The sequence below is a fragment of the Miscanthus floridulus genome, chromosome 3, assembly GCF_019320115.1.
Source record: "Miscanthus floridulus cultivar M001 chromosome 3, ASM1932011v1, whole genome shotgun sequence".
Taxonomy (NCBI): Eukaryota; Viridiplantae; Streptophyta; class Magnoliopsida; order Poales; family Poaceae; genus Miscanthus; species Miscanthus floridulus.
In genome coordinates this window covers 67,461,260-67,478,303 of record NC_089582.1, presented here as the reverse complement: position 1 = coordinate 67,478,303, position 17,044 = coordinate 67,461,260, and the positions used below count along the sequence as shown (strand labels likewise).

General features: G+C 50.6%; 1 protein-coding gene across 2 annotated transcripts in view; it reads right to left on the bottom strand.

Moving 5' to 3' along the window:
- Positions 1 to 15,525, bottom strand: part of LOC136541761 (sodium/proton antiporter 1-like) — a 60,707-nt gene extending 45,182 nt beyond the window's left edge. The window contains exons 1-4 of one of the 2 annotated variants that reach the window (XM_066533841.1): positions 15,230 to 15,525; positions 14,400 to 14,573; positions 14,137 to 14,265; positions 8,583 to 8,759 (exon numbers count right to left, since the gene is read on the bottom strand). In XM_066533841.1, the coding sequence (XP_066389938.1) occupies positions 8,583 to 8,759; positions 14,137 to 14,265; positions 14,400 to 14,573; positions 15,230 to 15,451 (702 nt within the window). In that variant the 5' untranslated portion in view covers positions 15,452 to 15,525. The remainder of the gene's footprint in view (positions 1 to 8,582; positions 8,760 to 14,136; positions 14,266 to 14,399; positions 14,574 to 15,229) is intronic. The other variant, XM_066533840.1, reaches the window with a different exon arrangement.
- Between the last annotated feature and the right edge of the window lie 1,519 nt (positions 15,526 to 17,044).

The window sequence follows — 17,044 nt, the reverse complement described above, 5'->3', positions numbered from 1 at the left end:
GCCCACTCGACGTAGTTGGTCTTGGTGAGGGTAGGCCACCCACCGCCGGGACCGACGTCCCTGACAACAGCCTGGAGCCCGTGGTGACCACGGTACCGATCCGGGGAGAGAGAGCCATGCTGCCTGTGAAGGCCGCGCTCTCCATCGACCCGTCGGTACCGATCCGGGGAGAGAGAGCCACGCTGCCTGTGAAGGCCGCGCTCTCCATCGACCCGTTCGCCACCGTTGCCGTGCGCGCCTCCTCCAGGAGCGCCGCCGCCGTGCGCGCCTCCTCCAGGAGCGCCACCGGTGCGTCCGCGCCTGTCTGGGCTGCCGCCGCGCTCGTGGGCGTGCGCGGCCGCCCCAGGAGCGCCACCGCCGTGCGCGCCTCCTCCAGGAGCGCCGCCAGCGCGTCCGCGCCTGTCTGGGCTGCCGCCACGCTCGTGTACGTGCGCGGCTATCCACTGCGCCGCCCGCGCTCGCGCTGCCTCCCTCTCTAGCAGCTCGAGGTCCGCGTCGGCGGTGTCGTCAGCGGAAATGGAGCTGCCGATGCTGCCGCGCAGAGCCTCGACCTCCGCCGCCGCCGCACGCGCTGCATTCGCCGCCGCCGCTGCTTCCGCCTCCGCTCTGGCTGCTGCCAGCTCCGCCGCTGCTAGCCTCGACGCCCTTGCCGCCGCTGCAGCGGTCTCTGCCGCCGCTCGCTCGCGTTCCTCTGCCGCGGCAAGTTCGGCCTCCTGCCGACGCCGCGTGCTCGAGGCGACCGAGCGCTGAGACTGCCCTGCGGACATGACGCGCTACCGGGGGGCTGCTGCGTGGGGAGAGGGCTGCTTCAGACGAGCTGGGAGAGGAGTGAACAGGAGCGGCCGGAGGAGCTGCTGCTGCCAACAGCTGGGGCTGTTGTGGGGCTGGGAGAGAAGATGAGCAAGAGATGCTCAGGCTACAGGATAATACGGCTCTGATACCAGTTGTTAGTCGCTGAATTCTCACTCTTGGTAGTAGGAGAATTCTTACTCTCATCGAGAGAGGATGACACTAGGAGTTGGGGCAATTTTCTTGTCTATTTCTCACACAAGCTCACACAAATGCCATACCAACCTGAGGGGTTGGGGTTACATATTTATAAGCTGCTAGCCAGCCAAGCATATGCCAAGATGCTAGTCTAAGATGCTAGTCTAAGATGCTAATATGCTGTCCTAGCTAAGATGCTGTCCTCTACTCTAAGATGCTGTCCTCTAGTCTAAGATGCTGTCCTAAAAACAGAAAAACAGCCACAAGGACCATGACCATGTGAGCATCATAGCCCCACAAAGACCAGCCACACATGAGACTTATCCATCACAAAGGACACATGGCACTATATATGGGGAACTAGCACACATGCTTCTTCTAAATTTTACAACTTCCCATACAAGAATGTGTCCCCCCCTGCTCCATTCCTGTGGATTTGGAAGTCCAAATGTTGCAACAAACCGAGAGTTTTCTCCTTTTTTTTGCGCATACAACAGAGAGTTTTCTCCTGGCTCTTACTAATGGACATACTCAACGCTAGGAACATCCTTAGGAGGAAAAAGCTCAAGCTGGAAGGCAACAACTACAACTGTGTCCTTTGCAATATGAATGTTGAAGAAACGGCCTTTCATCTCTTCTTGACTTGTTCTTTCAGCCAACACTGTTGGCAGTTCCTGGGCATTCAGGGGAATCTTATGACGGATTTCCTACAAATGATGATACAAGCCAAACAAGCTTTTCCATATCCTTTCTTCATGGAAGTGTTCATTATCTCTGCATGGCAAATCTGGAAGCAGCGCAATGACCTCATTTTTATGAGGACCTCCTTCCTTCTCTTCCTGGAGAAGATCTCTCAAAGATGAAGCTCAACTACAAGCGTATAGGATTTCTGAAATCAAGCGATCTGTTTTTCTCTCCTGGGTTGATTCTTGTGTTCAGTGGTTCTTTGTTTTTCTTCTTGTTCTAGCCTCACTCGGGTTTAGCTGAAGTGTTTTCCGTTTGTTTTGCTCAGTGTTTGTTTTTGTGTTTTAATAAAATCTAACAGTGGGGGCTTCCCCTGCTGTTTTCCTTGTTCAAAAAAAATACTACACATGAGATAAGATAAGAGATTCACAAGTGAATGAGAGTGTAGGAAAACCAAGAGCCAGGATAAGCGACAGAAATTTGGGTTTAGAGCATCTCCAACAGTCCCCCAATACTAAACGGTGGGCGAATTGTATTGGGGGACTGCTGGAGATGCTCTAATGGGGACGCTGCACACCGTGGACGCCAGCGCGGGCACACCGTGGAGGCTGTGAAGGCCGGGGCGGGCTCCCCGTGGAGGCCAGCGTGGGGTCGCCGTGGAGGCGCGGGCTCTCCGTGGAGGCCGGCGCGGGCTCGCCGTGGAGGCTGTGGAGTCGTCCAGATCGCAATCCGCCAGAGCCAGATCGCTGTGGAGCAGTGAGGTCATCTCCAGCTCGCGGCTCACCATGGAGCAGCGAGGGCATCTCCAGCTCGCGGTCCACCGGAGCCGGCCGGCACAGGCAGCAAAGTCGAGGGCCGAGGGGGCTGCAACGGGAATAAGAGGCAGTTAGGGGAGGAAGCCCCCTTCATTTGTGGGGAGCTGCAGAAGATATTGGTGGCCACAAAAAAAAGGGAGGGTTATTGGGGGACTGCAGGAGAAGGAAAAGTGGGCTATCTCCCCCAATGTGACAGTTTTATGGGGATTAGGTGTGGGATTGGGGGACTGCTGGAGATGCTCTTACTACAGCTAGAAGCTAGTTAGGAAGTTAGGGAGCAACTAGGATATGATTGGATCACAAGAACCATATAAAAACTAAAAAGAGATAACAATCTCAACAGACGAATCTGCAGATCACTGGAACTAGAGTCAATACAATTCGTGAGGTCAACAGAAGTATAACAAAGCAATTACAGTGAGAAAACCATAAGAGCAGAAAAAAAAAAGTAAGTGGAACGTTTTAATTATTTGGCAAGGATTATTCTGGATTCGGTTCAATATCAAAATTCAAAACATTGTTTTAAGTGACGCAGTGCTCATATTGGGTCAAGTCTTGCATGCTTTTTGTACTGAACAATTAAACAGAAACTGATCAACAGTAAAGGCCACTAAACAAAAGCTGGTTGAAACAAACATAACTAATATGAAGCTGCTGAACTATCTGGACCTATCATAAAAAGTTTCTCTCTGGACTGAATAATTAAATAATGATTCTTAATCCCAAAGAGCAAGATTAGAGTACTTTTATGCAGCAATTCTATTAAAAAACTACTGGCAAACAGTTCCTTTTGTCGACTATTTGATAATACTATACTAGGTACATATATCTGTCATGTTCAAACAAGTCTACACTAGGCGCCATAGGGCCCGAGATGTGCGCAGGGCCCAGGAACGCGCTGCTGTGCGCACGGCCAGCACCCAGGGGGCGTCCTCCAGCAGTGGCTAGGGGGGAAAGTAGGAAATCTATTAGCTATTTTGGTTAGTCCTTAATTAGTGGACTTTGTTACTCCTTTTGGTTGAGCCGGAGGCTATACATATCTTGTAACCAGACACTTGGCAATTAAGAAAGAATTACCATCTAATCTCTCTCCCTCTCTTCTATCTAAGCCGGCGGCTGGGGGCATAACCCACCGACGAGGAACGGCGGCAAGGGGGTATAACCCGGCCGGCCACCACGGACAGCGGCTACGATCTACGTAGCCGAGGTCCTCCTACCCTTGGGCTCACTGCTCTTGACAACCTGGTATCCCAGAGCCGACGATCCTCTTCTTCCCACCACTCCCAGTCCTCCACAGCCGCCTCACCACCCTTCCAGCCACCACCACCATCCCCTTCATCTCCGTCCACAGCCACGTCCGCGCTGCTACACATGGGTGACGCCGATCCGCCCACCATGGCTGACATGATGAAGATGCTCCAGACCCTGACCACCAACATGTCCCAGATGCAATCCGACATGGCGGGCATGCAGGAGAAGCTCAGCTCGACGTCCGAGTCCAGTACCCACCACGACGGCCAGCATCACACGGATCGCCCCCCGCGGTTCCAGAAGATGGATTTCCCGCGCTTCGACGGTAAATCCGACCCACTGATTTTTATTAATCGGTGTGAGTCGTATTTTCGCCAGCAACGCACCATGCCGGAGGAGAAGGTGTGGATGGCGTCGTACAATCTGGAGGACGTGGCCCAACTGTGGTTCATCCAACTCCAGGAGGATGAGGGCACACCGCCATGGGGGCGCTTCAAGGAGCTCCTGAACCTTCGCTTTGGCCCGGTGCTGCGGTCCACCCCGCTGTTCGAGCTCTCCGAGTGCCGCCGCACAGGATCGGTCGAGGAGTACTCCAACCGCTTCCAGGCGCTCCTCCCTCGCGCGGGCCGCCTCGAGGAGGGCCAGCGGGTGCAGCTCTACACCGGCGGGTTGCTGCCACCGCTCAGCCACCAAGTGCGCATCCACGCACCCGAAACACTGGCGGCGGCCATGAGTTTGGCGCGGGCCCTAGAACTCGTCGAACTGGACCGCCTCAACTCCACCCACGCCAAGACTGTGCCGCGCGCGCCTGGTCCACCGCCTGCACCGCGCCCAGGCGTCCTGGCGGCCCTGCCAGCGCCCGTCACCCCGACCCCGGCGCTCCAGACGCTGCCAGCTTCCCAGGCGCAACCCCTGGCCCTACCGGCGCCACCACCAAGGGCTGGGGCAAGCGCCTCTCCATGGAGGAGCAGGCAGAACGGCGTAAACTCGGCCTCTGTTACAACTGCAATGAGCCCTACTCCCGCGGCCACAACAGAGTATGCCGCCGCATCTTCTACATCGACGGGGTCGTGCTGGATGAGGAGGTACCCGAGGAGGAGGCGCCGATCTACTCTCTACACGCCGTCGCCGGCGTCCCTGTGTGCGGCACCCTCCAGCTTGAGGTGCAGGTGGGCGCGGCCACGCTGCTCGCCCTTATCGACACGGGCTCCACCCACTGCTTCATCGGCGAAGCAGCCGCGCAGCGGGCTGGCCTGCCCGTCGAACCTCGGCCTCGGCTCACGGCGACCGTGGCCAATGGCGAACGCATCTCCTGTCCGGGCGTTCTGCGCCAAGCGCCCGTTGTCATCGACAACCGGCCGTTCGCGGTCGACTTGTACATCATGCCCCTGGCCGGATATGACTTAGTGCTGGGCACCCAGTGGCTGGCGACTTTGGGCGATATTGTCTAGAATATGGCTGCAGGGACCATGGCGTTCAAGATGGCAGACCAGCAGGTCTGCTGGCGCAGCGTCGCTCCGCCAACACCACCGCGCCTCCACTCTACTTCGGTGGCCGAGCCCCTCCTGGAGGTTCTGCTCGCCGCGTTCGCCGACGTGTTCGCGGAGCCGCGGGGCCTCCCTCCAGTGCGTGGCCGCGCACACCGCATCCTCCTCAAGCCCGGCGCCGAGCCGATGGCAGTGCGGCCCTACAGGTATCCGGCCGCCCACAAGACGGAGCTGGAGCAGCAGTGCGCGACCATGATCGCGAACGGCATCGTCCGGCGCAACGACTCCGCCTTCTCCTCGCCGGTCCTCCTCGTCAAGAAGCCGGACGGGTCCTGGCGATTCTGCGTCGACTACCGCGCACTCAACGCGGTCACGGTGAAGGATGCGTTCCCTATCCCCGTCGTCGACGAGCTCTTGGATGAGCTCCATGGCGCCAAGTACTTCACCAAGCTCGACTTGCGCTCGGGGTACCACCAAGTGCGCATGAGGCCGGAGGACGTACACAAGACGGCGTTCCGCACACACGACGGCCTATATGAGTTCCTGGTGATGCCGTTCGGCCTCTGCAATGCCCCGGCAACATTTCAGGCCCTCATGAACGACGTCTTGAGGCCGTTCCTCCGCCGGTTTGTCCTTGTTTTCTTTGATGACATTTTGATCTACAGCAAGTCCTGGGCCGACCACCTACGACACCTCCGCGCCGTCCTCAGCGAGCTTCGTCAGCACACCCTCTTCGTCAAACGCTCCAAGTGTGCTTTCGGTGTCGCCTCTGTCGCTTACCTCGGCCACACGATCTCGGCGGCAGGGGTGGCCATGGACTCCTCCAAGGTACAGGCCATTCACGACTGGCCGGTACCTCGCTCCGCACGGGCGGTGCGCGGCTTCCTTGGGCTTGCGGGCTACTACCGCAAGTTCATCCACAACTACGGCTCCATCGCCGCGCCGCTCACCGCGCTCCTCAAGAAGGAGGGCTTCACCTGGGGTCCTGAGGCTACTTCGGCTTTCCTCACCCTGAAGGAGGCAGTCACCTCGGCACCGGTGCTCGCTATGCCGGACTTCACCAAGACATTCGTCGTCGAGTGCGACGCATCGTCCCACGGGTTTGGTGCTGTCCTCATCCAGGAGGGACACCCCATCGCCTTCTTCAGCCGGCAGGTCGCACCTCGACATCACGCCCTGGCAGCATATGAGCGTGAGCTCATTGGCTTGGTCCAGGCGGTGCGTCACTGGCGTCCATACCTCTGGGGGCGCCGCTTCACCGTTCGGACAGATCACTACAGCTTGAAATACCTCCTGGACCAGCGCTTGGCCACCATTCCGCAACACCATTGGGTTGGCAAGCTGCTGGGATTCGACTTCTCCGTCGAATACAAGCCGGGTGCAACAAACGCGGTCGCCGACGCGCTGTCTAGGCGCGACACAGTGGAGGGCGAGCTGCTGGCCCTCTCCTCTCCGCGCTTCGATTTCATCGCCAAGCTCCGGCAAGCTCAGCTGGAACACCCGGCACTTGTTGCTCTCCAGGCTGAGTTCGCAGCAGGCACCAGACCAGCCCCCTGGGCGCTGGTGGACGGCATGGTGCAGTTTGCTGGGCGGCTGTACATCCCGGCTGACTCCCCGCTGCTCCAGGAGATCGTGGGGGCCATACATGAGGACGGCCATGAAGGCGTACAGCGGACACTCCACAGGCTGCGCCGCGATTTCCATTTTCCTAACATGAAGCAAGTTGTGTAGGACCGGGTGCGTACATGTGAAGTCTGTCAACGCTACAAGTCTGAGCACCAGCACCCTGCGGGCTTCCTCCTTCCTCTGCCGGTTCCCCAGGGTGTGTGGACTGATGTCGCGCTCGACTTTGTGGAGGCGCTGCCACGAGTCCGCGGCAAGTCGGTAATCCTCACCATGGTGGATAGGTTCAGCAAGTACTGCCATTTCATCCCATTGGCACACCCGTACTCTGCTGAATCCGTCGCCCAGGCCTTCTTCAACGACATCGTCAGGCTCCATGGTGTCCCTCAGTCCATGGTCTCCGACCGGGACACGGTGTTCACGTCGTCGTTCTGGCAGGAGCTGATGCGGTTGATGGGCACCAAGCTACAGATGACCTCGGCATTTCACCCCCAGTCCGACGGGCAGTCCGAGTCGGCCAACCGCGTCATCATCATGTACCTCCGGTGCTTAGTAGGGGACAGGCCGCGCGAATGGCTTCGGTGGCTGCCATGGGCAGAGTACCTCTTCAACACGGCGTACCAGACGTCTTTGCGGGACACTCCCTTCCGCATTGTCTACGGGCGTGATCCTCCCTCCATCCGCTCCTATGAACCTGGGGACACCAGGGTGCCGGCCGTCGCCAAGACAATGGAGGAGCGTGCGACATTCCTAGCGGACATCCGCTATCGCCTGGAGCAGGCACAGGCATACCAGAAGCGCTTCTACGACCGCGTGCACCGAGAGGTCACCTATCAGGTGGGTGACTGGGCGCTGCTTCGACTCCGTCAGCGCACGGCGTCGTCTCTACCTCAAGCTGTGGGCGGCAAGCTGAAGCCGCGCTTCTTCGGCCCATACCGCGTCGTCGAACTCATCAACGAGGTTGCTGTCCGACTGGAACTACCCCCTCACGCCCGCATCCACAACGTGTTCCATGTGGGGCTGCTCAAGAAGTACCAAGGGACACCGCCGACCGAGCCTCCACAGCTGCCGCTACTTCACCATGGTGCCATTGATCCTGAGCCGGAGCGCGCGGTGTGGTACAGGCTGGCCCGGGGTGTGCATCAAGCACTGGTTCAGTGGAAGGGAGCTTCCGCCGCGTCGGCCACCTGGGAAGACGTCGCCACACTCCGCTCCAAGTTTCCCCAATTCCAGCTCGAGGACGAGCTGGCTCTCGACGGGGAGGGAGATGTCATGTTCAAACAAGTCTACACTAGGCGCCATAGGGCCCGAGATGTGCGCAGGGCCCAGGAACGCGCTGCTGTGCGCACGGCCAGCACCCAGGGGGCGTCCTCCAGCAGTGGCTAGGAGGGAAAGTAGGAAATCTATTAGCTATTTTGGTTAGTCCTTAATTAGTGGACTTTGTTACTCCTTTTGGTTGAGCCGGAGGCTATACATATCTTGTAACCAGACACTTGGCAATTAAGAAAGAATTACCATCTAATCTCTCTCCCTCTCTTCTATCTAAGCCGGCGGCTGGGGGCATAACCCACCGACGAGGAACGGCGGCAAGGGGGTATAACCCGGCCGGCAACCACGGACAGCGGCTACGATCTACGTAGCCGAGGTCCTCCTACCCTTGGGCTCACTGCTCTTGACAATATCGTTCATTCCACACACAGTTCAATGAGCAAACGATATGCTAAAAGAAACTCACCACCCACAGAAGAGTTTTTGGGTTTCGAGTAGATATATTATCAGTCACTAGCTTAAAACCTTGATGTGCATCAACAATCTCCACAATAGTCATTGCACCAAGCAAGAAAAACACAATTTCACTAACTTCAGAAGTTGTTTGACTCAACTCTTGAACAGCTACATCAGTCGAGGGAGCCTACATTCAACAAAAAGGCCGATCAGATACAATCAAGAGTTTTTAAATGGATAGTTTCAACAAAAATCAAAGTAGGAATTCCTCCCTATATTTGAACTTTGGAACTTCAAAGGTAGATTAACTAGGAAAAGTATGTCATCTTATTCATCTGAAAGCAATAATCCATTAACACGTGAATTTGCATGCAGCTTTTATTCCAAAATGACAATTTTATTTTCAGCACTAAGGCGTGATAGCAATTTTTTCCCATTTTTACTCTTTGCCATTCCAGGCTCACTTATCAATTTGATAACTCTAGGGAAAAAATAACTTTCCTTGGCTTAGTTTCAAAAAGGAAAGGTGTCGGCAACATTATTATTCTGAATCATACAAGGACCCATCAGACCATGAAACAAGCACTGCTCGTGTATTGCGACTAAGCACCTTACTCCAACTCTCTTGATGATAAGGTTGTGAAAGTTATACTAGACTGATAGACTTTAGCTGAAAAAAAATTCAGAACTATTATAGATCTTATTTTGAAGGGCGGGCCTGGTGCAAGCGGTAGAGTCTTACCGCCTGTGACCGGAAGGTCCCGGGTTCTGAGTCGCGGTCTCCTCGCATTGCACAGGCGAGGGTAAGGCTTGCCACTAACACCCTTCCCCAGACCCCGCACAAAGCGGGAGCTCTCTGCACTGGGTACGCCCCTTTTTTATTTATTTTTTTTACCGCAAAAGACTCTGGGGGGAGATCCCCACAGTGATAGATTTTGTATTTACTAAAAGGTAGAAAGTACTTACAAATAGGGATTAACTAAAAGCATCCAGCCAAACACAAAAGGATGACCGCAGGTCATCCTTGAATCGAACAGACTGCAAGAAACATTGATTTTTAAATTTTGCCAACCAGGCCGATGGAGTTGGATCACGCCTCTGAAAAACCTTGTCATTACGCATCTTCCACAACTCCCATGCTGCTATCAGGGCTGCCTCCGTGAAGAAAGGAACATTGTGAACCTGTCCTGCCTGTACCAATCTATCCAAAAGTTGCAGCATGTCATTCCAGTCAAAATGGATGATTGCCCAACATTCCTTCGCGAAGGGGCAGTCGAAGAATAAGTGATCAATGGTCTCCTCTTCACCACGGTTGCACATGACACGGATGTTATCATCCTGTATGTTCAGATGTCATCTATGGAGCATAGACTTGGTATTCAAACGGTCCACCAGGACAAGCCACGCAAAGAATTTCACGCGTGGAGTGCATCTAGATTTCCAGATGGCTTTGAAGATTGGATGTGCTTCCATGGTACTGAAGACACGAGAGTAGAGACGCCGTGAAGTATACACATTGCCCCAGGTGGGCAGCCAGCAATCCTTGGCATCAGCATCGTATGGCAGGTTCTGTAGTTGCAGTTGCAGGACTTCATATTCCTCAAAAGCTTGCTACGAGAGCGGGAGGAAGAAAAGTTCATCAAGGTCTGTTGCTTGCATGACCTCCAGCACTGAGGCATTCTCATTACTTGCAAAGGATGCTAACCTTGGAAACTCTTGGGATAGAACGGCATCAGACCACATATCATCCCAGAAACAGACTGTCGAACCATCCCCAATCTTACACTTGGCAATGCCTCGGAAGATGATGCTGAGACGAAGAACATCCTTCCACCAGAAGGAGCCAAATTCCCTAGATGCATGGGGTACTTTGGTGGTATAATATTTGCTCCACACAAGGTGCACCCATGGGGTGTCAACTTTGTTATAGAATTTGAAGAGATGTTTGAGTAGTAGCGCATCATTTTGCAATCTGAGGTTAAGAACTCCCAGTCCCCCTTTCTCCTTGGGCTGCATAACAACTTCCCATGCAACTAAATTCCCCCCTTTCTTTTGGGCATCATTACCTCTCCAAAGGCATTGCTTTCGTGCTCTGTCGATGTTGTCAATGACCCCTTTTGGTAGCTTGATGGTACACATAGCATATGTGGTGATGGGGGTTATAGCCGAGTTAACCATTTCCAAGCGACCCGAGTAAGAAAGCCATTTGGAGCACACAGAGAGCCTCCTCTCTATTATGTCCATCATCGGGGTGAAGTCCTCAATGTGTGGCTTGGTCGTGCCCATGGGCAAACCCAAATACGTGAACAGTATAGAACCAATATCATAGCCCAATGTGTTTGCCAGATGGGTCATCTTCTCCTCATTGACGTTGATGGAGTACATATGTGATTTACTGTAGTTAACTTTAAGCCCGGTTGACTGCAAAAAGCTGTGCAACAAAGCCTTAAGAAAGATCAGCTGGCTAGCATCGGCTTGCAACATCATCAACGTACTGAACTATTGGAAAATCCCCAGTTGGTTGTGGAATTGGAACTCTGAGCAAATTCATAGCAGCAGCCCGGTTGATTAAAATCTGCAGAAGTTCGGCCGCTATAACAAAGAGGAGGGGCGACAATGGATCGCCTTGACGGACCCCTATCTTGCACTTGAAAAAAATTCCTAGGACGCCATTGAGTAGGACAGCAGATGAACCTGAAGAAAAAATGGCTTGAACCCAATCCAACCATCTCTGTGGGAACCCCATGTGAGCCATAACTTGCACAATAGCTGAATGTTCCACTATATCAAACGCTTTCTCGAACTCTAATTTTAGGATGATGATCTCTCTTTTCGACTGATGGCACTGGTGAATGTACTCATAACTCCATGCTAAGCAGTCTTGAATCGTGCGAGAGCGAATAAAACCCTGCAATCTGTCAGCTAGAATCTTGGTGATGACCTTGAGCGAGATGTTCATTAGGGAGATGGGACGAAAATCATTTACTGTCTCTGGACTGTCCTTTTTAGGAACCAGGGTGATATAAGAAGTGTTGATGCATTCAAGATTAATCTGACCCGAGAAGAACTTTGAGCAAAGGGTGTAAAAATCACCTTTGATAAATTGCCAACACTTTTTTAGGAAACGGCCGTTAAAACCATCAAGGCCTGGAGCCTTGTCAGCCAGCATACACTTCACCACCAAATCCACCTCCTCCTGCAGAATTGGGGCAGCAAGAGAATCTAGGTCGTTCACTGGCGTGACAAGGCTAGAGAGGTCAAAAAGCATAGTAGGTGATGACGTGGGACCCATGCGATTTCTGAAGGAGTTCCAGAGAAGGCCTGCCTTCCCTTCATGGTCGTGGATCCAAATGCCTTGGTCATTCATGATCTGCGCAATGGAATTTCTTCTATAAGAAATAGTAGCCATGCCATGGAAGAATTTTGTACACTCATCGTCCTACTTTATTCTATTGACTGTGTAACGATTCCTCCGGTAGAGATTCTTGTATCGCAACCAAATTTGAAGTTGTTTCTTGACAACAGCCCGTAGATTTGCTTCTGCATTAAAAAGGCCTCTTATATCCTCCAAAGCATCTAGAAAACCAATGACTTGGTTGCAGTTGCTGATGAGCATTCTTAGATTTGATAAATGCTTGCTCCAGTTCTTCAGTCTCGCTCTTAGGGCCTTGAATTTGGAAGAGATGGTACGAGCAGCATCACTGTTAGCTGGCGTAGAGGTCCACGAGTCATATACTGTGTCTAGGAAATCATCTTGCTTTGCCCAGAAATTCTCAAAACGGAATAGATTAGCTCTAGGAATTTTTGTGCTAATCACCACCTTGCATGGAATATGATCCGAAGTGATCTGTGCTAAAGGGAGGACCTCTGTGTTGGGGAAGTCGATGGTCCAGTTGGTGGATGTGAAGAACCAATCAAGTTGCTCAAGCAACGGATCGGATTGCATATTGCTCCAAGTGAATGCCCGACCCTTCAAAGGCAGCTCAACTAAACCAAGATGCCCAATCGCATCATTGAAAATAAAAGTGTCAGCAAGATTGCCACCGGGTCTATTTCGGTTATTCAGAGAGCGGTAGAAATTAAAATCTCCCAGGAAGATCCAATTCTCTGAGTCAGATATAGCATGACTACGAAACCAGCTGACAAACTCTGAGAGGGCAGGATCATTACATGGTCCATAGACTGTGGTTAGTTTTCAGGTCTCGCTGGTGTGTGTCGCAGTGAAGCTAACCGTGAGACCAAAGCTCTGTTTATCAGTGACTATGCCTGAAAAAACTGCACTGTTCCAGAGAACAAGGATACCCCCAGATGCTCCTACCGAGGGTACATAATCAAAATGGTCAAAACGCCGCGGTGCAAATTTTCTGATAAAGGATATATCAAAGGTTTCTTTCTGATAAAGGATATACCAATTTTCTGATAAAGGATATATCAAAGCTTATCAGGGAAGAAGCTCGCCCACGACGTTGATGGTAGACAATCAGCCCGCCATCACCCATGCAAAGAATCCAGTCCTCCACGACCGGAGCAAGCACATCGACACCCGTTTTCACTTCATCCCTGATTGTGTCGATGGAGGACAGATTGTTCTGGAGTTTGTCGAATCTGGACGACAGCTTGCAGACATCCTCAACAAGCCACTCGACCATATTCGGTTCATGGAGCTGAGGACCAAGATTGGAATGGTGGAAATCAACCAAGAGTAGCAAGATTAGGGGAAGAATTGTTGAATAATTTGCTGTTGGTCTTGCACAGAAGTCTGCAACCGCAGACCAATTTCCTTGCTAGTGCAGTGCAATTTCCTTGCAACTGCAGAGCAACTTCCTAGCAAGTTCCTAGGACTGTAGAGTAGACTAGACATGACTGCTACAGCAATCAACCTTCACTAGCTACCTCTGTAGGACTGTAGAGTAGACTAGACTTGACTGCTACAGCAGTCAACCTTCACTAGTTACCTCTGTGTATATATATATGCAACTATGGAAATGTAATATTTAGTTCAGTTTGCTACACTTCCAGAGGCACCGGTGCGTAATGGAATCCTAAGCCAGGATAGTAACGTGAAGAGAGGCAGAGAAAGACCAAAGTTGACTTGGGTAGAGGCAATAAAAGGAGAGTTGAAAGGATAGAATATACCCAAAGACTTAGCCTTAGATAGGAGTGCTTGGAAAACAGCTATTCACGTGCCTGAACCTTGATTGCTTCTGCTGGGTTTCAACTCTAGCCTACCCCAACTTGTTTGGGACTTAAAGACTTTGTTGTTGTTGTTGTTGTTGCGTAAAATGGAAATACAATGCACTTCTTGAATAATTTGTAAGCTGCAGCAATCTAAGTGGCAAAATGAACTTTTTTTTGTGACTGTGGCAAAATGAACTTTGATACCGATTAAGATCACGGATACAATATAATTTTCTTTAGATATGTGCCTCAAATCTCAACCAATAATAATAAACAATAAAATACAACTGAGATACTCAGAAGCTGAGCTTTAAAATGTATGGTTCACAGATTAAATTTTGAAAATAGTCGCTGAAGTCTTGAGTTGATTTCAGAGAATAGCTTACCCCAATGCTTCTGATAACCCATAGGCAGACAGCCATCAATAACGCAACTCCACTTTTGTTAAATGCTAGTGATTCCTCAAAAATGATACCTGCATAGCCAATAGCAAAGACCAACACCATTGCAATGTCCTGCAGAAGGAAGTATTTGAATGATGCTTGTAATAATGATCCTTGTTGTGTGCATAACAAACAGAAAGAGGCAAACTACATAGTTAAAATGATAAATAAGGGAACTTTTGGACAGATGTAAGGAACCAGCTGACCTGATTAGCAGCTACCCAGGAATGGTTTATTGCGGCTGCCCCAGCCAAGGCTGCGCCAATGATAGTTAAAGCTTTTAGAAGATCATTTTTTGGTTTGTAGTTAGCTTCAAAGTACTGTGAGCTAACTTCATCAACCGAGCATAGAGGGTCACAATTCCCAGTCGTGTCCAATAGCTGAAATTTTTGTGAAAGGGAAAAAGCATTAGCAACTGCATAGATAGGAATCAGCAGCGATGGTGTAGGACAATAAAATATATTTTAAGGGCCTTTTTGGTTGCCTGCATCTAGACTTAGCAATTCAGTTTGTTCATGTTTGGTTACCCACAATGGCACTTATGCAGTCTTGCACAGTGCTCAAAACAGGCCCAATGTAGCATTAGCATTAGCTAGTACGTCAAATTTAGTCCTACGAGGGAAAGATTTGCACGAGCCGGTGGACACAATAAAAAATGAAATGGCCTCACGTATAGTACCTCTACTAGAAATACGTGACTTTTACTAAAACATGGAGGTGACTACATGCAACAATATAAACAATTCAAATATAAATTTACCAAACGCAGCTTGCCTATGCAAAACAGCAAACACTAAGACACGACATACATTAATACTGGCTTGGATTATGCTGCATATAAGGTATAAAATACAGGCGAAGGTTAGTGCAAGCAAACAATCACAACCTTATCGACGAATGGGAAGTTGGGAACAAACAAATTAGATGCCGAGTCCTACAGCTCGTGTTTGTGGTATGAGCCACCGCACGAGTTTTCTCTCTCGCATTAGTTTGGAGAGGAGAGGAAGTCAAGAAGAAGAAGAAGAAGTGCAGGTACCTCGTAGTCGTCGGGCTCCTCGGGCGGTGCCGGCGGCGTAGGTGAGGAAGAGGTGGAGGCGCAGCAGAAGCGGAGGCCGTGGCGCCATTGCTGAGAGGGCGAGAGCGGGACCACGGAAACGGTCAGGGGGCGGTGCTCCCGCCGGCGGATGGCAGCGGAGGATGGGAAGGAAGGGGAGGCTGCCGCCCGAGTGCCGGCCAGCAAGCAACAGGAGAGAGCCATAGCTGCTGGTGGTAGAATTTGGGGGCCGAGCTCACTCGAATCGGAATAGTCGAATGGAGCACGGATGAGGACCGTGAAGCCTGTAGTCATTCTGCTGCTGCAGGCCTGTGCAGTAACGTGTACTTGTGGGTGTGGCAGCAATCGTCCCATCCGAAATCGAAGGCCATGATCATAAGCTTTGTCATTTTATCATCAATCATGAGTTATTTGTGTATTCTATAGGTATATATTTTTTTACTGTAATCTAAATATACGCTATGTTTAGGACTATAATAACTTGTGGCAGCAATCACAGCCGTTAGATCGGAAGCTGACGGCCAAGATCATAAGCTTTGTAATCTTTATTTATATTTTATATTATTATTAATAATAATATACATGAGTATATACCCATATAAAACATGCTTTCTCACATCTTATAAAGTTATCACATGCACATCACAGTTAAGTGTATGTCGTCTATAGCTAAAAGAAAAATACTATTAAATGCTAGTATTTAACCCGAGTAATTATATTCCACCACATCATATCTAATCAACTCAGCTACGCCCAATTCAAAAAAAAAAGTTGTGATGTTGTTATCTTAACAAATCTAGTCGGCTTTAGTTCATGTGTAAGTGTAAAATACTTTCGTTTCAAATGATCTATGACCTTGTGGTATGTATAACCAAAGTAATTGTATTGCTCCAAGAGTTTGAACAGTTTTTTCTTCTCTTATTTTCTCTCTACGAGTAGATGCCTAGAGGGGGTAAATGGAAGCAAATTCAAATTTCTCTGATGAAAAATTGGCTTAAGTCCCAAACAAACCCCAAAGCGCTCTTTCCAAATTTAATCCACACATGTCTGACTGGATGAACTCACAAACACTTCAAGAAAAGGTAACATAAAAACACATAAGCAAATGCAGCAGAAGATGAACTGGAAAGCATGAAAAGCAATGACACGACACACAGTAGCTAACAAACCGACGTTGCCGGTTTTGAAACTAGCCTGACCGGTTTTTCTACTAGAACCGGCCAGAGAAACCAGTTTGGTCGAATTTTCTGCACAAATTGGTTTGGCCGGTTTCGGGAATCGGCCTGGCCGGTTTTTCTGGTGGGTAGCCCTGAGCCAATCTCTAAAAGGATGATTATTGCTCAAATCAACTCTAGATTCAAATCAAATTTTGCACAGAGGTTTCTTAAGATGTTATGAAACTAATCCCAAAAGCCCAACTATGGCAGAACTGTCCGAAAATGACACGCTTTCAGAGGCACTCGTCTTCCACTGGACACTAAGCACCCCGAAAGTTAGCTACATCGAACAGTTCCGTCAAGCACACCCCACGGGAGAACTCGAATCAATCCATGTTTTACCTTTAGAATCCAATAATGAGTACGAGCTTACAATACTTAGTCCATTTCATACAACAAGAGTTGTTGAAAATTATTTATTACAATACCAGGGTTCAAAGTGCAAAAATTAAACAGTGAAATAAAATAAACATCTAGCGGAAATGATACAAGGATCCGTCTGTGCCTGTCAGAAGAATCCTCTACACAAGAGTTACTCCTCAAGCTGCATCTGCAATAGGGGTAAAATAAACCCTAAGTA